The following is a 24,738-nucleotide window of genomic DNA, read 5'->3' on the forward strand; positions in this document are numbered from 1 at the left end:
CAGACCTACGTGGACACAAATGGATGCAGATTGAGTTCACATAAAATCTCTCTATAGCAAAGCTGCAGGAACACATAGAGATCAAAAGGAGGCAGAGTTAGAGCAAAGAGTGAAACACAGTGCTAAAACATGAGTATGAGAGTATTAGTCATCTATACTTGATAAAGGTACATTTCAGATTACATTCATTTGTATTGACATTTGGTAGCAAACATGAGCAGAATGACACTGTATGTGAGAATAAGAGAAGCAGTAGTCCCATATATCTTCTGCTTTACTCAATTTAAAAAGAAATCTATGAAAGCAAACATCCGTAATCATTTGAATCTCATAAACCACTTAATACCTAGTTGTAAAATTGAATCATTACTGAGTATTATGTTGAAGTCAGTTTAGTCAGTCTATAGCAAATATCTTATTCCATCTGTAAATCATCTGTCTGGATTTATGTGGTTTGAATTCTCCTCTCTGAATTCACTAGAAAGATATTTCAAATTTTGCAATTTGCAGTCTGAATCTAAGTGATCCAATCGTAGCAACTTGATGAACAATTGAATTTGAGCAACCTGAATATTGCGTTTTAGGTATTGGGCCTGAATCTGAATTTGTGAACCCTTAAAAACAAAGACAACATGAAACACCCTTCAAGAAATTTCAAAGAGGGGGAATTCAAACTGCGTATATTTAGATAGATGGTTTTAAAGGACTTTAAATTTCACAATTATGTATTAAATTGCTTATACGATTCAAATCCTTATGGCCTGTCTTGGCTTCTGTACCCATCCCAAATTGTCAAAGTAACCACGCTTTACTGCTGAATTTCAAATTGTAATCCCTTGCACTACATGAGTGTCACTCTAATGAAGTCACATTCTCAACTGTGGATGGCACCCAAAATAATGCGATGGCATACATTTTAAATTGAAGTATATGTACAGCAGAAATATGTTGTTTTAATGACAATGTTTATTTTCATTTTTGTAAAGTTTTAATTTCACCCCATATTTCCTGATTTAGTTTAAAGCTGGCAGTGGTTTGACCACAATATCAGAAAACACAGCAGCGGGAACTTAAATCTGCGTGGTGTTTCTACCATTTCTTTGCACATACTATTCTCTTTCCAGAGGTCTTCATAATTCATACTAACTGGTGTGGGTTTGTATTTGTAGCCTTTTTCACAGTGGACATTTAGACTTGTCATAGCAGGGAAAGGAGGTGTTACTAATAACATTAACGATGGCTCTGTTCTATTCAAGTGTCCCAATAAGTCATGACAGTGTGACAGCGAGCCAGTATGCACAATACCAGGACCATGAAACTGAAGCATCTAAATGGAATTCAGCCATCAGTTATTGTATCATTTACACCTGTGAATTTCCTGCTGTCACATGTCAAAATGTTAGTAAACCATTCATGCAAACATACTAATAGCAGTGGTGTGGATCATGAGGGAATGCAGTGAGGTGTCATTCTTTGCCTCAGCTTAACCTCTGATACTGCACTGAACAGTATATTTATGAAAACAACTTAAGAGGGATACATAGGCCTACGGTAGTTTCATCTTCAAGTGAAGGCTCTTTTGTTGAATATTTCACAGAATATGCTATAATGTTGTATCACAGCCTCACACACCTTCATAAGTTACAGTAATACTAATACTGAGAATTTGAGAAGTGATCACAAATCATTCCAAGGCTCCAGGCCCTGATTTGTTACTAGTTACTGTGGCTGTAACATCCTGCCAAGGTTAACAGAACCAGTACCCCTCCTGAGCTGTGAGCTCTCACCTGAGCTGTTACACACTGGCATGCTGGGTGTGGTCAGGGTAGATGTTGTAAAGTTGCGTGGGTCAGGGGTGGTAGCAGAGGTGTTAGGCCTGGTGCCTTCTAAAGGAGGCAACAGAGGAAAGTTAGTCATGTAATATTCATGTAATTAATATAGTACCACACAACCACCAAAAATGTTGTCTACAGCCATGTTGGCAGCTTGCTTTGTTGTGAGGCTGTACTTAGGTACAGCGGTGCTTTGAGCTACATGCTAACGTCAGCATGCTAACATACCCACAGTGACAATGATAACATGCTGATGTTATGATGCACTATAAACAATGTACAGCTGAGGCTGTTGGGAATGTCATTAGCTTTGCAAGTATTTAGTCATAAACCAAAGTATAAGACAATACAACAGTACAATTTGTAAAAGTTGACCTGATGAAGTTACAAATGTGAATCTCATGGTGACACTTGAGGAAAAGTATCATCAGTATCATTAATCGCCAGACGTCACATGTGTAGCTGTTCTTAATGTTCAACTTTGCAGTCTTTTGCACTCAAAAGCACCATTTACTAAAATTGAAAGTAATTAGGAGACATTGTATTGAATTGTATCCATAAATGCAAAGCTATTATACAGACAGTACACAAGTTACAGTGCACTGTATTAACTGAATTGAACTAAGCCATTGAGCTAAATTACTTGCAGTTTTAGTAGATGGTGCGTTTGAGTACCTTACACCTAACAATAATCCTAATACTTGAAAAGGGCCACTGTAGCAGAGTTTGAGTCAGAGTTCTTCAGCATCTTACCAACTATCTGAATGAAGATTTGGCTGATTGTATCGGACGGATGGACTGTGCAGGAGTAATAACCAGTGTCTGCCTTTGTAACAGAGCTGATATGCAGGACAAGGGTCACATTGGGCTGGATGGAGCTAACATTGACCAGGCACACACCACCCTAGGAGAAGAAAATAATTATTGCTGTAACGATACACTCTTGTACCAATATTGGCTGATTTAACAGTAACTTATCACAAGGCCAAAAGGCAATAATTCACTGCGTCTGAAGAGTGCATGGTTGCACCTATAACCCAAAACCACAGTGATGTCACTGTGTACCGAAACACCTTGGAGTACACTTCTACATCACTAAAGCACACTGAAAAACAAAACCACTTGTAGGTCAGTAGAAACAAGTTTTTCAGCTGCTGTTTAAGTTGCTCTTTTAGAAGGGTTTACAGCGTCTCAAGCTCCCAAAGAAATCCAAACCACCAAGCGAAACTAAATATTATAAGCATTATTTATTGCAGAAATGTATTGAATTGCATTATTGAACAAGTGTTAATGATATTGTGATGAACAGGGAATGGATCTGTTAAGGTGAAAATCAATCATTCGTGGATCAGAATTCTCATTTTCAATTGAACAGACAGGAAGAAAAATGCAAATTGGATGATATTCCACAAGTCATATCTAAATAAAGTGATATTTCATTGAATTTTTTAAAAAATTTGACACTTGGACATCACTGGTTTTACATTTCAGTATAAGAACAGCACATGCTTGAAATGCTTAATGCACAGGGTGCAAACCACGCAACTGACTGAATCATAATCATCCTTAATAACAAGAGAACCAATTTACTTGTTGCTTAACAGGTAAGACTTTGGTGCATAATCAAGAGTACACTCCATATCAACTTAATTCATGTCATAATAAATTTTAAATGTCATGAAACCCTTAAAAATATTTTTGAACTACCTCATATCCTCTGTTCTTCCACAGCTGGGCGACATGTTGGGCTTCCAAACATTTGATCTCACAGCCCAGTTTGAAGCCCTCTCCAGCATGAAGCACCATATTTTCTCCATAAAAAGTCATAGAAGTTTTACCGCATTGTCTGTAGGTAGCTGCAGTGAAGGGAGACATAAAAGATAAAACTGCATAGTTAAAATAGTATAATTCAAACCACAATTACAGTATCTTAAGTTTCTAGAGCAATTTTGAATTTTTACTGTGGTCTCATTTGCTCAAACTCGATTGGAACTGACTTTTTTTAGGTTAGTAGGATTGAGTGTGGAGGAGCAAATGAAATGTTAGTGCATGAATATATAATTTAATGCAAGTGCTGTCTTTCTCACGATGTTGGGTTTAGTAGGATTACCCATAATGTCAAATGATACAGCAACTGTCATTGTACTGTATGGTCTGATAACAACATGGTAACAGAAAGGTGTTTAATATAATGTAATATATTGGTAAAGTGCAAATATAATTAATTAGCTTACTTCAATAAATGAGAAGCTAAAAGTTCATTTAATGAGTAATAATATGATAGAAGGGAGGAAAAAAGACAATTAATTCATACATTCATTTTATTATTTAAACCTGTGCTTTTCATACCGCGACATGTCTTATGTTGTCTACCTGTTCACTTTTTAAGCAAATTAACACTGATGAGGCAGAGTTCATGTTAAACTTAAAACATATACACAACACATTTGTAATTGCATGTATATGTTCAAAATATTTTTGGGTGGCCAATATACATTTAATGGTGCAAAAAAATACAAATCTGCAAACAGATTCATGATATAATCAGTCAACTCCAACTGAAAGTCATGTACATGAGGACATTTTAATTGGTGATTATTTGTATATTCTGAAATATATTGCAGGTGCCCTGTATTTTTTCCCATAATTAGCACATTTATTTATTCATAGTTTTATTTAACAGGGACTGTGCACATTAATTAACATTGCTATAAATGCACTAGAATTAGCCAAAGAGGCTAATTTTCATCTGTAGTCCCTGGACAGATGTTACAAAGTCACCCTAAAAAAGAATATAAGAATATAAGATTTAAAATTACAAAGTTATTGAGAACATTTATAAACATGCAGAGCAATAATAAAAAGAGAATAGAACATTAATGTTTGTATATATATATATATATATATATCATACAGGGCATTAAACTAAATTATATGATTGTCCCTTTGCATCCATTCTGTGAGTTCTCCCAAACACACACTGTATCCTATTTTTTTCATACATCTGCTTCTACTATAACTAACGTATTAGTGACGATTGTAGTTTTTCTTATTCTTATACATTCACTGTCTGTACCTTTTACTGTTTACGTCTTAGTGCAGCAAATAATAAGACAAACAGCAATAACAAAATACATAGGAACAACTAAATAATAGACAATGACTTTATTAATATAGATGCTGTCATCATTTTATTAATCACTATATCAAATATACAATAATAAATACATATTAATAAACAGTAATAATACTAAAATTTTTAAATTCTCTATTATTAAAAATCTCACCTTCAGTTTGAGTCCAGCACAGCAAACTCACCACCAGAAACAACATATCTGATTCTTTTTTTCTTCCTTCAACTTGTGTATTCTTCCTGTCACTGTCAGACTCATGTGTCTCATGTGGTTTCGGTGCAAGGTGTATTTCACACTGACATATAAGTACTGACAAACTGAGTGACAGAAGCTGCTGACCTAAGGGTTAAACAGGATATACATCTCTACATTTCTGAGTGGATGAAGGCTGTGATAACCACCGCAGAAAAAGTTTCTGCTGATAACACTGACCATAATGTCACTGTTAGCGACCTGCATGTATGACAGGCAAGAGCGGAAAAAAATCCCCACATCTGCTGCAATGTTGATAAGGAAAAGTGGCAGATTGAACATTATTGCTGGCGTCAGTATAACAGGAAATCATTTGTTGTTATCTGTCCTATCAAAAAGACAAATGACACTTTGTAACAGGGTAAGCAGTCTCTGAGATTTATGAATCTTCACTTTAATGGTACACAAATAACAGCCTGTTAGCTGATGACATTTCAAAATGATAAATCAGACAGGTGGTGTTTCAAAATTTTTGAGTTTATAGTAGCTTTATTGTACTTTATAGTGTGTTTAATGTCCACAGTAAACCCAGCCTCATACTACTCCTATAACATTGCAGGGCGGTACAGCTTCTCTCATGAAGGTTTTAGTTAAAAATGCATCAGTAACATTAAAGTGGAAAATGATAAGTTCAAAATAAATAGATTCTACATGACACCACCACTGTACTGTATATATGCCTGGTCAAAATACATATGCTGATGTAGCTCATTTGACCTCTGACTTACATAATAGGGAAAAATGCAGTCTTTAAACTGACACAGTATAATTGTTTTTGCTCTGTACCACAGCACTTGGATTTGAAATGAAACATCAAACTGTTTAAGTGCAGACTTTAAGTTTAAATATGGTTGTTTACAACATGGCCAGATTCATTTATTAAGGGGCAAACAGAAATTAGTTTTGTTGTTGAACCCCTGTTGCCCACCCTCCTCCCAAAACCCTTATTATAAGCCCAGAGAAAGAAGAGACCAATCACTACTCCTCTGCTGGAACACTACACGTTTTGTGTGCCAAACAGCAAACTGATTAAACATTACTTTATTTAAGAATATGCACTATGTGAGCACAATGTAAAGTAAAGTCAACTAAAGTACAGTAGATTTTGACACAGGTCCCCTCTACAAGAACAGGGCCACAAGATAAAGGTAATAAGGGACTTGCTTCAGTTTATACTGTATCTAATTGATACAAATTCCTAAAATAAATAAATAAAAAGGTGCAATTAATCAAAGTGCAAACAACCAGTTGACACATTGTAAACTCATGCTTTTGGGGCACTTGAGAGTCTGGGCCCTTGGAGCATTTGGTTAATAATCCAGACATGGTTGTCTGGATTATAATCCAGACATGGTTCACATTCATTTTATATGGGCAGGTCTTTACCACACCTCATTTCAAACGAGCATTTGATTCACTTGCTGAAGACCAAACTTAGGGTAAAAAGTTCCTGAAACAAGCCAGAATGTTACATATCAAAACTTTATTTAATTATGTAAATAACTGGATGTACTGTCTTTAAAATTACTTCACATTGGTCCTAAAAAGTGAAGATATAGATAAAAGGCTTCCTACGCCATTCACCGAATATAGTCTTTTTTTAATTTCACATTAAAATGTACTGGAGCCACACAACAATATCCAAATACAGATTGGATTAGAAATACACAACGTATGAAAACATACACACACTCTTTGTTATTTCAGCAAGTGGTGGTAACAGTAAAAACAACTTTTCTCCACAAATCAAAGTGTGCGGGACCCCCGCTCACGCACACGCACACAGACACACGTACGCATTCACAGATTTTCTGTAGATATTCTTCAAAGGAGTTTACGCTCGCTTCTTCCGTTTAGTGCGTCGTATTTATCGGCATCTACGCCAGTGACGTTACGGTCTCTGGCGAGGCTTTCAGCTGGTTAGCCAAACATCCACAGAAAAAAGAGATGAGCAGGAAAACGAGACGAAGAACATAAGAACACATTTATTACAAGCTAGAAAAATAGCGACATAACGGAAATCTGTTTAGGTACGTAAGCTCTTTTTCGAACTTTGCACGAATTAGTTGTGTTTAATTAGCGAGCTATGTTTATGAATGACTGTCTGTAGGGGCAGAAATTCATCGTTAGCCAACACTGGCTAGTTAGCTGGCTGGCTAACATGCTAGGCTACGTCTGACTACGACCACAGCTGCTGGCAAGTGGGTAGCCAGCTGTTTACTAGCTATCTTTTTCACTACTTTCTGCTCATATTGTCGTTGTATTCTCAGACATTACTTTTCTTCTTTTGCAACTGCATTTTCTCTAGCTAGCCAAGTTACTTCCGAATTGTTTCAATGAAGCTAACGTTGTGAAGCTACACTGAGGCCAAACACTGTCACACACAAACTACTGTGGCCTAAACCCAACTTCCTGCGTTACCCAGCTCGATCCATAGTTTAACGTGCAATAACACCACATTATTAGAATCGTCCAACATAGGCTATACATAGCGATTAAAGGCGTGTATTAATCAGATTGAACCGTGACTGCTCACTGAATGTTGAAATCTGCTGCAGGCGTATCAGCTAGCTCTAGCTCCGTGAGCAAACTCACTGCCTTTGGTCATACAGCAGCTTTCTGTTCGAAATTTGAAATGTTGACAGCATGCAAAGATTTTCAATATTACAGTATCTTTGGTTGGTTTCTAAGTATTCACTAATTTCTTCACTTATATTCAGAGAGGAGTATGAAGTGGTGCAGCTAAGTTATTCATTGGAGTGTGGGTGGTGAGACAAGGCCATGTTGATACTGATAGATATGCGTTATTTTCCATAAAAATCCCATCAAGAAAATGGTACTGCCTGCTGAGAAGAGATGAAATGAACAGATTTACTATCGTTCTCATCGGGGCCACCACTACTGCAGTGCACGAGTTGTACTGTAAGGTGCCATTGATACTCAAGTGGCATACCTTAGCAGGGAGACACATTTAAAATGTTGTATACACTGCCTAACACTGTCAACAACAATCAATACAGGACACAGTGGACTTACATATCAAGAACAGTAGTGGCAGTGGTAATTTTATAATCAAACAGAGTAAACATTAAATTCTGAATGGTCATAAAGTTACTGAAAAGCCATTGTGCAGTTCTTTGGTTTGGGACAGCAATATTAAGGACACCTGGTGTAGGCTGAGGGCATGATTATAGCCGATGTGAAGCCAAGGCCTATTGTCTTTAGTTCATCTCTCAGGAAATGTACAGATGACGTTTTTATTAGTAAGCAGTGCTCACATATTGTCATCAGCTGGCTGAGGTGGATGTTCTCTGTGTCATCAGGCCTCACACAGGGATAGCTGATGTGTAGCTAAGCTAAAAGTGAACTGGGAAATTATTGTCAATTAGCTGTACAATTCATAAATATATGTGGTTATGTAGCATCAGGTCAGAATATGACATGCTAACCCACTGAAATAGAATGAACAGTGCTGAGTAAAAACATTCATATTAAAGGATAAGGCATTTTTCTCCTGTTTCATAGATTGTCACACACACTCTTTATCTATAAAAACACAACTTATACGCCCAGCTTGTGTTGTATTACAGTAGGTGCCAATACAAAGGCTCCAGGCTGATTTTTAATTTTAGGTTAGTAATGTCTAAGTTGGCATATTTAAGAAAACCATTCCAGTGCGTCAGATTTCTCCTCTTGTGGAGAAACTGTAGAATCTGTTGCACCAGTTGCCTTGTAATTGAGGTCAGGTTTGTAGCCTGTGGCATGCTGTGTAGTGGATACAGTTAGGGCTGTATGCAGTTCAGTGGGTGTAGAAACTACTAAACTTTCACTGTTCTGCTTAAAGTTGTCAGAGAAGAGCGGATCATAAAACACATAACACAGTCAATTAGCACTCAGTATTGGATAATGGTGCTTTAAATGTTCCGCCCCTAACAAATGTACCTTTTATACCTGCATGGTTAACGTGCCAAGACAGTGTAAAGTAAAGCACATGTTTACACACCATCAGTTAAATAGTTTTATTTAGAGATGTATCTCCCAATGAAGTTCATGGCTCTAGAGGAGTTTGTATTAGAGAATATTAAACTTTAGCAGTCATGTCTTAACCTTGAATTTGTTATAAGATATCAGGCACAGGTGAAAGTTGTTTTTTTTTTTGTTTTTTTTTGGTAGAAGCCAGATTTTTACAGAACTCAGCATGTCAAACTTGTGTGTGAGCAAAGGCTTCGTCCTTGTAAGGATGTATGCATACAAGAGTTTCAAACTCTTTCTTTAGCCTAGGCCAAAGATAGTGAGTGTGTGGGAGTGAATGTGCCTTCCGCTTAGCACAGGCCTGACCCTCTCTTGTATATGGCCTATACAGCAGCATTGATTTTTTTTGCTGTGAGTTGCTCAATTTGACAGAGGCCTCTGTGGGAGGGAAAAAACAGCACCTGCAACAGGGGATGTAATTAAAGGCATACATCTAACATCAGTCGGGCCAGAATGCTATTTAATTTTATTAGGCAATTTTAGCAAGTCTTGCAACCCTGTTTAAAGTTTCAAGCAACTTAATTCCCTCATTTGAAACTCAGCTGAGCACAGTTCCCACATAAACAACAAATTCAAGTTCTCAGTCAAAGAGTTGACGCAGCTGTCGCACATAGCTCACAAGTCCTTCTGAAATCCCGCTGTGTTCATAGATTGGTATCAGCCATTTTTGACATGCATTCAGCAGCTGTGATTGGCTACACGTACCCTGTGTGGGGTGCTTCTAGTTATATTGGTTTGATGAAATCAGAATATCAATAACTAAACCAGACTGTAACTTGCATAGTTGTTTGTGTGGACACAGTGGTACACGATGGCATTTATTTTCTAGATCTCTCCATAGAGATCAGAGTAAATAAGATTTGTTGACTAGAGATGTTTTTTTTTAATGTAGTCTTCAGAGAAATTCAGCAAACACAATAACAACCCACATGTAAAAATTGGGTCATTCTGCTGATGTTCATAGTTCGCATGTTGCCCTGCCTCGCATTTTTTCTGCTAATGACATCAGAGGAGATGCGCAGACATACTCAGTATTGTCCACTATCTCAGACATTTCCTCCTCCTCCTCCTCCTCCTCACTGTTATCAATTCAATTCAGTACAACGTTATTTATCCATGTAAGGGCAATTGTATGCATCTCTGTGTATATCCTCTCTCTGTCCTCCATGTCATTATCCAGAGTAAAGAAGTGGTCATGAACCTCTTGGGCAGTGAACTATTATTCTGAAGCTGACTGACACAGACAATGCCAGGAAAAACCTGTACTTATATAGTCTGTGACCTTTGTTACACCTCTACCCAAGTCACTATAATCTTTCCCCCTACAAATTCCCATTAACGGTGTGTTTTGTGAAAGAGTAGAAGTCACTATTTGTGTAAACTGACTTAAATTTGTTGTTGTTCAGCCGATTGTTTGAGTTATAAAACTCAACTGTGAAGCTGTCAGCCAACAAAATATTTACCAATTGAATTTAGAGCAGATTTTCTTAAATTTGATCATGTATTGTTTTTAATTTCATGCCTATAAATTGTCTTACAACAAATAATTCTGAGGCTGAACAGAAAATGACAAAATCATATCTCATATTTTATAAATAGAGGTAATGCTGTGTTGCAGTAATGTCTTCTTAACTTCATTTTGAGAGAGAACAAATTGGATCTCAAATTCTTTTTGGACAATGAATTAATTTGACTGAACTTATTAGATCTGCAGCAGTTAAAGTGTCTGCAGTGGCCTTGCAGCTATAAGAAATCAGTAATGAGAGCTCAGTGGGAGGATGCCTCCAGGCCAGCAACAAACTTATTATTGTTTTAATAAAGAGGCATTCGTGTTTGCAAAACAAGAAAATGCACCTTCTACCTGTCCACTTACATCCTAATAAATACAAACTAACACATTGTCTGTTACATCTTGTATTAGTATGGAGAGCAGGAAGAGAAAAGGATGAGTAGAGGATGTGAAAAGAGGAGAGGTGAAGAGGATAGATTAGATGTAAAGGGAAAGAATGGAGTGCAGAGGAAAACAGAGAGGAGAGAAGGAAGGAATTGGAGTAGCCAGGATGAGTGTTATTATTAGAAGAGGAAATCAGAAACACAAGAGAACATGTCCTTTCCTCCTGGAGGAAGATCTGGCCTGGTTTTTGGTTAGAAAGGCCAAATGCTGTCAGTTTTCTGCTGTTTTTAAATGTTAAAAATGGAACATTTAAACATCCCGAATGTTCCTTTACTGTATGCACAAAACTATTTTGTTTGAGTTTCTAAATCAGGGCAGACAACTTTTTGGCCTGCTCTTTCACCTCTAATATCCTTCAATTGCTGGACCATAATTGTCAGGGTCAGATTATTGTGGTTGCTACACATTATCTGATGTAGACATAGCTATTTCTGCATAATTTGAGATCAGCACTTAGAGGAAAACTAATAAAATGTGATACTAATGCATATGTTTGAATCTATTAAAAGATTTGCCTTCAAGCACAGTGTGCTAAATCTAATTTTTGTTTTGCTCTGTCTTTTAGGTGGTACGTTGAAACCTCAGCACACAGCATTCCTCGCACCCAAGGGCCACAGCTTCACCTTCATCTCACCAAGCAGAGACTCTGTGTGGCAGCTGTACAGTACAGAGGTCCAACATTTATGGGAACACATGCTCTAAAACCAACTAACTAAGACCTATGGCAATAAATCAAACAACTACAGAGTTTAGTCTTACCTGAATATCAGATGTAAGGAAGGGGAACCTCTGAAGTCCTTCAGTTTTTGATCAACTCAACACATTTCTGTCAAAGTCTGCACTGGGGTTGGGTGCATGGGTGTTGTGCTGACAGCAGTTTATTGTCATGGTGGACTGGTATGTCTGAGCCTGAAGCTAGTTTAGCTTCCCAGTTTCATATAGCATGTTAGCATATGGCTAACTGCGTATGGTGACAGATCAGGCCATCATCCTCTTCCCCTCCATCACCATCTCTGGCCCCTACAAGGGGGTATTAACTAATTGGTAGTGGTGCCCCCTTACCCCATCATCTTTTCATTTCTGTTTCATTTAGTCATCTATCCACCCACCCCAACAATCATCAGCTTTTGCTTTTTCTTCATCTTTCACTCTCATCCTCCCTCATCACTTTTGTATTGTACCCAGGCTCTGGTGTTTTCTTGAGATCGCTCTCTTTCTTTTGAATTCATCTCTTATCTGTGTCAATTCAGTGTGCATTGCCACAGTTTAAGAGTCCCTGTCATCTTTAAAGTCCTTTAAACCCCCAATCCCAGTGCAACTCAGTCTGGCCCAGAGTAGACCACCTCAACGTCTGACAGTCAAGCCGCTAGGCAGTTGTTTTGGTGGTTGTTTTGGGTGCATGGAATCGGCTTAACCGTGGAGAGGCCAGGCTACCACAAACTGATGGACTTTGACAAGCGAGGAGTAGGGGGAGGAGGGGGCGGTGGAGGAGGTGGTGGCGGTGGAGGAGGTGGAGGGAAGGGGGAGACAGAGGAGGGAAAGAGGATGTCTGGAAAGACGGGGAGTCGATCAGGGCATGGTGGCCGGGGTGCCGGCTCCAACTCTGGAGTCCTGATGGTTGGACCCAACTTCCGGGTTGGAAAGAAGATTGGCTGTGGGAACTTTGGGGAGCTGCGACTGGGAAAGAATCTGTACACCAATGAATATGTGGCTATCAAACTGGTAAAAATCCTTTCTCTTCAGCTAGTTTATAGAATTTTAGGGCAACTCAACTGATTGACATGATCACTGATCTGTATTTTCAGAATGAAAGAATTCAATTGTGAATTGAGAAAATGAAATGCACCATTATATTCCAAGAATATGTTTCAAATTTGGGTTTGACGACCCTGAATATGACAGTATTGTCAGATAAATACAAATCCATATTGATCCCTGATGATCTCTTCTGAGTTTTAATACCTCTATTGGATGACAAAGAATTCATCTCATAAACCTTCTTTGTAGGAGCCAATCAAGTCACGGGCACCACAGCTCCACCTAGAATATCGCTTCTACAAACAGCTGGGAAGTTCAGGTGAGAACCACCGTCTGTTAGTTGGTTTCCTACTCTGAGAATCAGTCAGGTTTGAATGGAAGGGTTTGTATGAGACCAACATTTATATCATATGCTCAACATATCTTCTCACCTTCTTTCCACTGTAACATGTGGGAGGTTCATGCTGTCCCTCCATTGACCAACCAGTACCAGTTGTTAGTGTAGCAGCAAGGATAAGAAGACTTGATGACTTTCCCACCTAATGCATGATGTTTATTGGAAAACCAAGCCAGAAGTATTTTATGCCACATATAGTCACGTATTATAGAACAGCAGTGTAGACATGACTTGTACCAACTGTGTTTTTGATGTCTGTCACTTGCGCTTCTCAAAGAACAGATACACTTCACATACATCACCCCGGGATCCCCCAAGTTTTTTTAATGTTCAGAGTCTATTTTTTTTCTCCTCTGGCTCATTTAGTGAATCTCCACAGACAGCTGTTTAAATCACCCAAATCTCCCATTGTTTATATGTTCTGAACTTATTAACGGTATCTATCCTATGAGCTTGTCTGTTTCACTACAGGCAGATTCCCCTTGCCTGCTACGGTGGGCAGGGGAATAAAATCAATGAATCAGTAAATACAAACACTGTTGATTTCTTCCCCTGGAGCCAACATGAAAACTATTTTGGGTCAGTAAATTTCTGCTGTCAGTCAGCTTGGTGAAGACAGTTTGTCCGGCCGCTGTCCTCTCAGCTCGTCAGGAGCTGCTGCTGATGGACAGCTGGTTCTGTGGACAGAGACGTCTGAACACCGATGACTCATGGACACACAGACTGAAGCCCTTTGACTTGGAATGCCTTGATATCCTCCCCTAGTCCAAAGATTAAAAATGTTTCTTTTTGCAAATCAGCTCCTCATTTTCCTGACAACAGATATACTTCCAGTCAATCATGTTGCATGAGCAGGAAAAAGGTGCATTTGATAGTGCAGAGAACCAAAAGTAGATAGCTGATATTTTCACATTCAAATGTAAAGATAGCCATGGTCAGCTGAAAACAGAGGGCAACAGTTAGCTCAGAATTTATTAATAAGTTTTATAGGAATAAAATACCAATGCACACCTGAGCATTGAATGTTATAAAGTTTAGTGTGGATATTCATTCTTGACCCTGGAAACATTTGTTTTACAAAATAATCTTAAGGCCACTTGTTATATTTTTATGGAGCTTTCAACCATATATGAGCTATACAGTTTGTTTGAAAGTAATACATGCATATTAAATCTCTTAAAATGTACTATATTAACTGCATAAAACATTATGATGACTTGTTTTGGATTTGAAACACAATGTTGAGAACTTAGACTTCAACAACAATGAATTTGTCCCATCTCTGATATAAAATAACTATGATAATCTTGATGTGGAGATACAGTACATGTTGTATTGTGGGCTGAGTCTATCATCTCACCCTGTAAAAGAGTGCAGCGTAGAGGCCAGTAGCTGCTGTCTGTGGTGAGTACAGTCATGACTTATAATAGATGCAGTGATGATTGATGTTTGATCAATGTATGGTGTCACACATATAAATGTTCTTTCTCTATCTGTGATCCAGAGGGCGTACCCCAGGTATTCTACTTTGGACCTTGTGGTAAATACAATGCTATGGTTCTGGAGCTCCTTGGACCCAGCCTAGAAGATCTGTTTGACCTCTGTGACAGGACCTTCTCTTTAAAGACTGTACTCATGATAGCCATACAACTGGTAAGACAAACACACTTCACTTCTTTTTTTACCTCATGTTAACGTTCAGACGTCAGAACACTTGTGGTCCATGTTTGGTTTCTTAGCGTTGCTTCGTTTTTTTCTTCGTCCTCTCCTTTAGATAACTCGTATGGAGTTTGTCCACACCAGAAGCCTGATCTATCGAGATGTGAAGCCTGAGAACTTCCTGGTGGGCCGACCCGGCTCAAAACGGCAACACACCATCCACATCATAGACTTTGGCCTGGCAAAAGAATACATCGACCCGGAGACCAAGAAACACATCCCATACAGAGAACATAAGAGTCTGACTGGAACTGCTAGATATATGAGCATCAATACACATCTGGGGAAAGGTGAGCTGCTCCCTCATCTACCACTCTAACCCAAACCATACATCCGTACCATATCAACTATACATCTCTTAAGGCTGAAGAAGAGCTGTGTGTATGTGAGCACAAAAGTAGCGAGCTGAAGGTTGTCTGCAGCAAGGTGACAGCATTTTGGCAAAGTTTACCATTTTGAAATATCATTATATAACTTAAAACATAACTTGTCATAAATAGGGACGTCAGTTTCAGTTTATTTTGCTTTCGACAGATCAACACCTATTAACTGGTAACTAACCAGTTAATTTTTGAGCAAAATTGTGATGTAGCTTTCGTTTGTGAGAGCTGTTCAGCAGTAGGTGGTCAGAGCTAGCTTGTCTGCCCTGGCTAACTTTTAGCTCATCTGTCTACTCCTCAAAAGTGTTTTTCAATGCGTTTAGTCACAGTAACTCTCGATGGCATAACATACTTGGGCTCAAGGTACAAATATAAACAATAATATGAATATAAGTGACCCTGACTATAAGACGACCCCGCCTTTCCAACAGCTGTTTTTGGAAAAATAATGTTACTTTTTGAATACATCTTACATCATAGTATAGTTACATACTCACCCACTCTCCTGCCAGGCTCAAAAATTATTTTCTCCAACAGTTAGTATTAATACGACTGCCTGTTTGTCTTTTGAAGCTCCTTATCATCTGCTTCAGCGGTATTTGGCAGCTTGACATATTCTGTTTCTGCAGTAGAGACAATGGAAGATGCTTTGGACTCGTTTTCACTCTTCATTAATTTATTTCCTCCGTGTTACATGAGCCTTCAGAAACTCCTGCAGGTTAAACTGGACTAATGAAACACTTTGAGAGCTAACTGACTCTAACACACTCACTATAAACAGACTTTAAGCCTAGCAACATTAATGCTACAAGCTACCCATAATGCAACACTCCGTGTAGCAGTTGGTTTTACACTGGCACTTTATCCATTCAAAAGGAATATCTGATGTTGTGAACATGTAACTTTCAAGCTGTTAGTGGAGCGTGTATGCAAATTAACCTATAAACTAACATTCATAATTGGTCAAAAATATTCTCGGCAGTTAACTGATAAACAGTTAAACATTGACATCCCTAGTCATAAAACAATGAGACCATGGTGAACATAAGTAGCCTCATTGTCACAGCAGTGGTATTGCGAGTACAAGACTGGGTGTTGAAGCATAGTGTTTGTGTTCTCGGCATCAGAGGTGTTGAATTTAACACCACTGATGCAGTCCAGCTATTTAAGCCTTTGTTGTTGTTATGTTATTTCAGAGCAAAGCAGGCGGGACGACCTGGAAGCTCTAGGTCACATGTTCATGTACTTCCTGCGAGGCAGCCTACCCTGGCAAGGACTCAAGGTGAGGAGACAGCTGATCAGCCATCCAGTGTGATCATCAGTCCAGTCGTCTTTGTTTTCATCCCTTCCTTCCATGCATGGACCTCTGTCTTCTCTCTGTCACCTAGCATCCATCCATTACCTCTTAGGAATAAATGTCTCCCTGTCTCTCTCTCTATCAGGCTGACACTCTTAAAGAACGTTATCAGAAGATAGGAGACACAAAGAGAGACACACCAATAGAGGTCCTCTGTGAGAACTTCCCAGGTTTGTATACACACACACACACACACACACACACACACACCTTTACAAAGAAGCAGTATTTCTGCGCAGTTGTTGCATATAAACTCAGGCTAGCATATGTTGATCAAATTTTGTGTGTGTGAATCTGTGCATGTGTGTGTTTGGTGCCTGTGCGTGTGTGTGTATGTAACAGAAGAGATGGCCACCTACCTGCGGTACGTGCGTCGGCTGGACTTCTTCGAGAAGCCAGACTACGACTATCTGAGGAAACTCTTTACGGACCTCTTTGACAGAAACGGATACATCTTTGACTACCAGTATGACTGGACTGGAAAGCCACTGGTTAGTGTGGAACGGGTGTTTTGTGCTGCACACACACACACAGTAAGCTCCTGGGTTTAGGTCAGGGTGAACCCTGAGAGGTCAGTGTAGCAGTGAGACATAATGACTCACCTTCTGTGTGAAGAGGAACTGATGGAGTCATGCTATTAATTTAGACTCATATCTCCAGAAAATCAGAGACACTTCCTTCTCCTTTACAAAGTTTCTTTGTCAGCTGTTATCTGAATAGACTCACTCAGCAGAAAACAGTGTTAAAGTTTAAATAACGTGAGCCTTGATGTCAGTGGTGAGGTTTGTAATTTGAGTTGTACACAAACATTCAGCGCATCACTCTCAAGCGTCTACATTTGTTGCGATTAGTTTTTTATGAGTCGCACAGAGCTTCTAGTGTAGCCCCTCCATAGTACAACAGTGTCATCCATAAGATCACTAATATGATGTTCCTTCTTCTGATGCCATGTTGACCTCACTTTTCTTGTATGTTTAGCCCACTCCTATTGGTCCAGTGGCCAGTGAGACTCCACTACAGACGAGCAACCGAGAGAAAGCACCGCAGACCAAAAACCAGGTACATACACTCATTCTCAACAAATATGCACCGTGCTCAAAGCACCATGCTTTTCCCAATATATGGAACTTTATCTGCCAAACATTATTCGTCAACACTAGCCATGCTGCGTCTAATTAAAAAGAGGTACTTAAAAACCAGTCTATGTGCCAGCCCAGTCAAAAAAACACACAACACACACATGAAGCAGGCCTGCCTCTCTCTCACAGTGCTGCTCCTTTAGCTCTTGTCATATTCTTGTTTGCTCCACTTGTCAGCAGTTAGCTGGCCTTGTTGCAGGGCTAACTCGCTTGGTTTCTTTTGTCAATTAAAACTAAAGATAACAGCAGATATACAAGCAGTGCTGCAGTGATCCGAATTAATAACGGACTAGAATAAAAACCTCATTGTTACGTTTAATCTTTCTTGTACTACCTCAACACCAAGATAGTTAACTTTAAGAGTATAGTTATTGCAACTGTGTAGTGTTATCCCCTGTTGGGCTTTTCCACGTTTTGCTGTTAACAAAATGGAATCACAGGAGATGTTCTTTGACACTGATCAACAGGAAAGCCCCAACACACTGAGTATCAGTCACCTCCTGTAGGCTGTGAAATGTTTATTGCTTGCTTCCTCATAGAGGATGGCAGCTGGAGTCAGATTGGATCCACAGCAGTTATAGTGGATTCCATTTCCACAGCTTTCAAACGTGCACACATAGTAGACAGATGTAGAGGTGTGTGTACACCGTATATCTCTGTGAAAACACTAGTATCTAGGGCCGCCCCCGGTGGCCTGATGGTAAAGGCGCCTGCAATGTCCACGGTTGGACTCCAGGCTGCGGGACCCTCGTTGCATGTCGTACCTCTCTCTCTCTCTCTCTCTTCCTGTGTTTCAGTTGATCAGTGTCAGAAAACCTAATTATTGTGTCTCTCATATAATGTTATTACTTTAAAACATGGAAAAACTAATGAGGTGGGAAAATACTTTGCTGTAGACGCTGAGTGTTGGCGTGTTGATAGAAATCCAGTTGTGTGCTGTGTTTTTAAAAAATGGTGTTAAATGTCAATAGTTTTCATTGTATTTACCACAATCAGATATTGTAGAATCATTGCAACACTTGTCCGTTTACACCTTCGTACAAACAACACACACACACACAAGGGCTGAGCGGTATAATCTAAAATTCATATAAATGTTTATCATGGTGTATATACATCACAGTGTATATGTTTCCCTTCTAATTTCAGTACAGAATGATTGAAATGCAGTGCAGGATTCTGGGATACTAATTGTTTATTGCTTGGAGTTAAAGTTATTCACTGTTAACAATTAATACACAACACTGAGTTGGTAGTTCAAATATTGTATCCCAATCAATGTCTCGCTGTGCTGTTTGTTATACCGCCCGTCCCTACTTTTACACTTAGTAACACAAATGCAGTCCAGATTTACCAGTAGTAAATTTGGGTCTTCATCCTAAAAAGCAGGTTTGAGGTTAGTAAGGTTGAAAATACCACCTTCCCCCTTTTGCATGGGGCTCTCACACACTCTAACTGTACTGCACACCGGAGTGCTCACCCTCCTGTTGCTCCTCCACCAAATACTGACTCTGAACTCACTGTTTCTTTTCTGTTTCCTTTTGCACTCTTTCCCCATTCTTTTCTCCTCCTCGCCGTACCGCTCCTCACCCGGCCCACTCCTCTCCTCCATCTGCTTGTCTTCCCACTTTGCCTTTCGCGTCACCGCTCGACCTCCTCTCCACACTCTGTTCCGTCCTGTCTCTTCCCTCCTTTCCAATTGCGACCCTCTCACCTGCCCTATTCACCTTATCTCCCTTCTCACCACCACCACCGCCTCCTCCTCCTCTTCCTCCTCTTCCTCCTCCCTTCTTGTTTCTCCTGCAATCGGCTTCCCGTCTCCTCTAGTCTCCAGAGGGGAAAGGCAGTGAGTCCCAGCCCACTCCAGTCACCAATCGAGAGCTGCTGGGCTCCCATCTCACTGCTGATAGACTGGGCGGGTCTGTCCAGGTACTGAGAGGAAGGGTTAGCTCTGCTGGCTTCCTGTCTGTCTGCCTACCTGTCTTTCTGTCTGCCTGCATGACCCTCTTTGTCTCTGCAGCAGGGCTGACCTCCAGTCTGTTCGCTCACAACCTCAGGAATTCCTTCATATGGGAATATTGTAATGGAGGTTAAAACCTTTTTTTTATCCATGTTAGGTTTGTGCAGCATATGTTTTTTTTTTCCAGCTCTGCGTCATGTTTACATTCAGCAATTTTAACACTTTAACTGTTACTACCACGACTTTATTAACATTAAAATAATCAAGTGTCTGCAAGGGGATACAAGGTGGTTGCCCAGCTTCTCTGTAGACAATTGATTTTGTGAGTTGACCAGTGAGGAGATAGAAGAGGCTGTGTTTCATACTGTGTATGCAGCAAAAACTAGAATAAGCAATAGAAAAGCAGCAGAGGTTAGTGTACGCTGGTAGTCATTGCTTGCATCATAAGAGTCGGTGTGGTTTATTGTAGCCATTTCACACATAAACTCTGTGTGTGACACTGAGGCTTTGGCTTTTCATCCTAGACTGGTGTTGATCTGTAGATATAGTATGTGGTCTTGTTTAATTCTATGCTGGCCTGGGTCCAGACCTTTAAACTCCACCCACTCAACTTGACTGACTGGAGTGTAACGAGCTGACTGACATCAGGCGAATTCTATGCTTTTCATCTTTCAAAACGGTTAGACAGCAACTAGCGGTCACTATAGCAACATGTAGCGACTCGCTGATGTGATCAAACCACAGCGCAGAGGTAAATGTGCTGGTGTAAAGTTAATTTCAGCAAAGCTTTGTCTTCTTTGTGTGATTATTTTTTTTTTTTTTTTTTTTATGGTAAGGACAGCAGCTTCTCTTGTTTTGTTTGTACTGCACAGCACTGTTTCACATAAATGCAGTGCACAGGGGAATAAAACATTAACACACACACACACACCTTCCAATCATGTGACCATTCACAGATCATCAATATCAAAAAGTGGTTTGTTCTGTCGCCTACAATGATACCCTCTTTACTTCTTTTGAACCCTCAGTTTGTTTTTGATGGAACTTTATTTTTTCATTTCCCCACCGAGACACACATACACATCGCTTTTTGCTATAAATTCCGTCTGCTTCAATCAACAAAGCACCACAAACACTGTCTGCCATTAAGCAGCTGTTTTGCATGGCAACAAGATGAATGTTGGCGATGCCTGTATCTCCGGAGGTGTGAAGCTTCCTGGATGTCACAGCTCGTACGGACAGTAAAGACCACGTCCACATTAAGCTAGCTACATTTGAAAACTTTTCCTTTGTGATGACACACAGCAGGACACTGATGGACTGTTTAGCTGACACTCAGCAAAGTTCCCAGCCTCTGGAAGGAAGATGGTTTTTATGTTTTTCTATTGTTTTGATGTTTCAGTGAGGGAAAAGTAACTTCTTAGAAACAACCTGAAAACACTAGTGAGGGTTTGTTGTTTTCACACACAAACAGCGTTTTCAGATTTACCTGCCTTAGTGTGGACGTAACACGAGTCTTTTTTTTTTATAATTTTGTCCCATCGAGATAGGACGTCGGTACATCTGTGCTCAACTTCCTTTTCTCACCTCCAGGTTATGAGTTCAACCAATGGAGAGCTGAATACAGACGACCCCACTGCAGGACACTCCAACGCACCAATCACAGCCAACGCAGAGGTGGAAGTGGCTGATGATACCAAGTAAGGACACACACACACACAAAAACTATGTGAAGAGTATGTCAGCACCTGCCGCTCATCTTTTAACTGTTTATTCACCAACAAACTTCTGCAGTTGAAAACAACAACAACAACAAACCTGTGCAAAGCTGCTCACTGTAACTGTCTCCAACACTTCCTGTGGCTTTGTCATTCTTTTTTTCTGCATGGCTTTTACTCTGAAAAGCAGTGCTTCAGGAAGTGTTGACTTAGCAGTAACAGCATGCTGACAAGTCAAAAGTCTGCGTTCTCTCTCTCTCCCTCTCTCTCTCTCTCTCTCTCTCTCTCTCTCTCTCTCAGTTTTTTGTGGTATGTTTATTATTATTATCTGTTCTATTTTTTAGGTTGGTCAAAAAGTCACATGGGCCATTTTATATTTACTATTGAGAAGTAGACAAAGCCTCTGATATATGAATATAAGTTCATGCATCTTTAGCCGTCCCTCCTGCCAGTCAGTTTCTGATTTATCAATGAAAGCATCATAATAACCTCCTGATAAGTTGAAGGTGATTGTCTCTTGCAAATTGCTTTTTTAACCATGTAAAACAATTAAGTGTGATGTTGCTACAGATAAACACAGCAAACCAATGTAGGTGTCCTCCATCACCACATACAGTTATATCAGGGAGTTGGCTAATTTTTCTTTCTCTTTACTTTGTGAATACACCCCATAATCCTTCCTAACATCATCTCCATGACCCTTAAAATACGTTCTTCATGCACATCCACTCCTCTGCTAATGTTTGATCCACCAGTCATCCTCATACGGTCAGCAGATATTGCAGAAAAGTAATGTTAGGAATGTAGATTATTAAAGCTCCTGAAAACTTATAACATTAAATATTCTGACAATCAAAGTTAAAGTTTGGAATCAAAAAATCTTAGTTAATAACCTTAGTTAATATTTATTGAGAGGGTCTAGTCTGCTTCATCAGGACAGTGCATGTGGTTTGATTTGTGGTTTTGAAACATGTGTTTTGTCATGTTTTGATTCAGATATTGCAAAATAAGATTGGTCACTTCAAACCAGTGAGAGGAGCACAGACAAAAACAGACACAGAAATCTCTCATGTGAAAAAAAAAACCCAAAACCGTTGCAACTTTTTCAGTTTGTTTTGCATATGTACAATAGCTTTATTTGCAGTCTGTTAATGCTGGTTTGTGTGTTGCAGGTGCTGCTGTTTCTTCAAGAGGAGGAAGAGGAAAGCTCTCCAGAGACACAAATGAAAACGAGCAACAAGAGAGACACCCCTGCTCTCTTTTTCACCATCTCTTTTTCTTCCTTTTCTCCCTCTCTCTCTCTCTCTCTCTCTCTCTCTCTCTCTCTCTCTCTCTCTCTCTCTCTCTCTCTCTCTCTCTCTCTCTCTCTCTAGCCCTCTTCATTTAACCTCCCCTCCTCTCTCTCTTCCCCCTCTCAGTCCCCCTCTCTCCCTCCTCCTCCTCTGCTCTTGGAGGTCCTGTAGTCTACCTTGGGTTGGCTGGACTGGCTGGACCACCAGGCAGCAGAATATGTTTGCTAAGCTGATCTACTGGTTTCTGCTGCTCTGGACTGAGCAGACAGAGTAACACGTGTTCGCCGTTCCAACCCGGAGCTTTAAATGTGGACTAGCTGCACCAGCGGTGGACTCTTCATGTATTTATGGTCACAAACTGAACCGAAACTGGATCAACACAAACTGCTGTGGGGGGGCAAAGTGACCACAAATGAACAGTTGTTAGACTGTAAAAGGTGAGACTGGATTCAGCTGGGTAACTGGCAGACTGGTTAGTTATCTATTTTTTGATTTTTGATTTTTTTTTTTTTTTTTTTTTCCTTCCTTACTGACTGGTTCAGAGGAGAGAGATGCGTATTTCTGAGGAGATACAGCAATGAGACTGTCGGACCACACGTGCACACACACACACACACACACACACACACGCACACACACGCACGTACAAACACGCTGTACATTTACTCGAGCTCATCAAAAAGAGACTTCATGGACGAAAAGATGCAGCTCTCACACATAGTCTATAAAGTTTTTATTCCCTCGGGTCAAAGGAAGTACACAGTGAGCGGCTATGTCTATTTCCTGCGATGGATAGGGCTCGGTGTACTTCTCAGACACATTCACCCTCAGAGGAAAACCTCACAACCACCAGAATCAAAAGTTTAAAAAGATGTTTATGTAAAAACTATGCTTTTTTTTTCCGTTTTAATTTGTAACTAAAAAAAAAGACTGTCTACGATTTGGAACCTGTGTTTTTTTTCTGTCTTTTTGAGTTGTTCTAAAAGTTTGTGTTTTGTAGCTTCTAGTGTGTTCCTCAAAATGTAATTTTTTAAATAACTTGTATTTTTAATTTTCCTCTTTCTCTCTGGGTTGGAGGATGGAAAGTCGGATAACTCCATTAAAAACAACCAAACAAAATAAAAACTTATCTTTATTTAAGGTGACTGTGAACAGTATTTTTGAAAGTCTTTTAGAAGGGATGTTTTTGCCTGTATTGAAGTGTATCATTTAACTTGCTACAGTTACAGCACAAGCAGGTGAGGATGTGGGTCTGGAAAATTGAAAGAAGCGTTATTCTAGCTTGAATGTTTTCAGAAAAATGTGTGTAAATGTCTCAAGCTGACAGTAAAGGTTCAATCAAACTAAACGGCATACTGAGCGTCTACAGCCTTGCTAGCGTGTCTGTAAGGCTGTAATGGACATTGTAAAGAATACCAAATTGTAAGATGGATAACAGTTTTATTGATCCTCAGCAATCACAGCCTGGTTTTATACCTCTGAATACTGCACACGTATTCAATTTGTTTAGCAATCCAGTGAAAGGAAATGGTTGTCAAGCTACAATAGTTGTGGCAAAGGTATAAATGGTTGTGGTTGTTATTCTAACATTCTCACAAATAATGATGTTGTGAAGTTAGCATGTTAGCATGCTAACATGCTAACTGACATGCAAATTAGAACTAAACACAAAGTACAACTTGCAACTACTGTGCAAATATTATTTACGCATATAAGCTTTACAAATGCAAATATGGTTTAAGATGAAAAAAAAAATGTACACATGTAAACAATATTTGCACTATTTTCTCTCCGTAGTGGTTTATGAGGAAAGG

The 24,738-nt window shown here is 39.5% G+C and overlaps 1 protein-coding gene across 2 annotated transcripts; it reads left to right on the plus strand.

The window, feature by feature from the left end:
• The first annotated feature begins 7,051 nt into the window (after positions 1-7,051).
• On the plus strand, positions 7,052-22,962 carry LOC121909021 (casein kinase I-like). Of its 2 annotated transcripts, XM_042429381.1 has the most exons (12): positions 7,052-7,248; positions 11,770-12,926; positions 13,212-13,281; positions 14,864-15,012; positions 15,134-15,368; positions 16,655-16,740; positions 16,901-16,985; positions 17,158-17,306; positions 17,794-17,874; positions 19,782-19,883; positions 21,508-21,614; positions 22,805-22,962. In XM_042429381.1, exons 2-12 carry the CDS (start codon positions 12,648-12,650, stop codon positions 22,857-22,859), a joined length of 1,398 nt encoding a protein of 465 aa, XP_042285315.1. In that variant the 5' UTR covers positions 7,052-7,248; positions 11,770-12,647; the 3' UTR covers positions 22,860-22,962. The 2 variants fall into 2 exon arrangements, with proteins under 2 accessions (XP_042285315.1, XP_042285314.1); XM_042429380.1 differs by lacking the exon at positions 19,782-19,883 and having other exon boundaries at positions 7,080-7,248.
• The last annotated feature ends 1,776 nt before the right edge of the window (positions 22,963-24,738 follow it).

Source organism: Thunnus maccoyii, chromosome 12, assembly GCF_910596095.1.
Source record: "Thunnus maccoyii chromosome 12, fThuMac1.1, whole genome shotgun sequence".
In the NCBI taxonomy this organism is placed as follows: Eukaryota; Metazoa; Chordata; class Actinopteri; order Scombriformes; family Scombridae; genus Thunnus; species Thunnus maccoyii.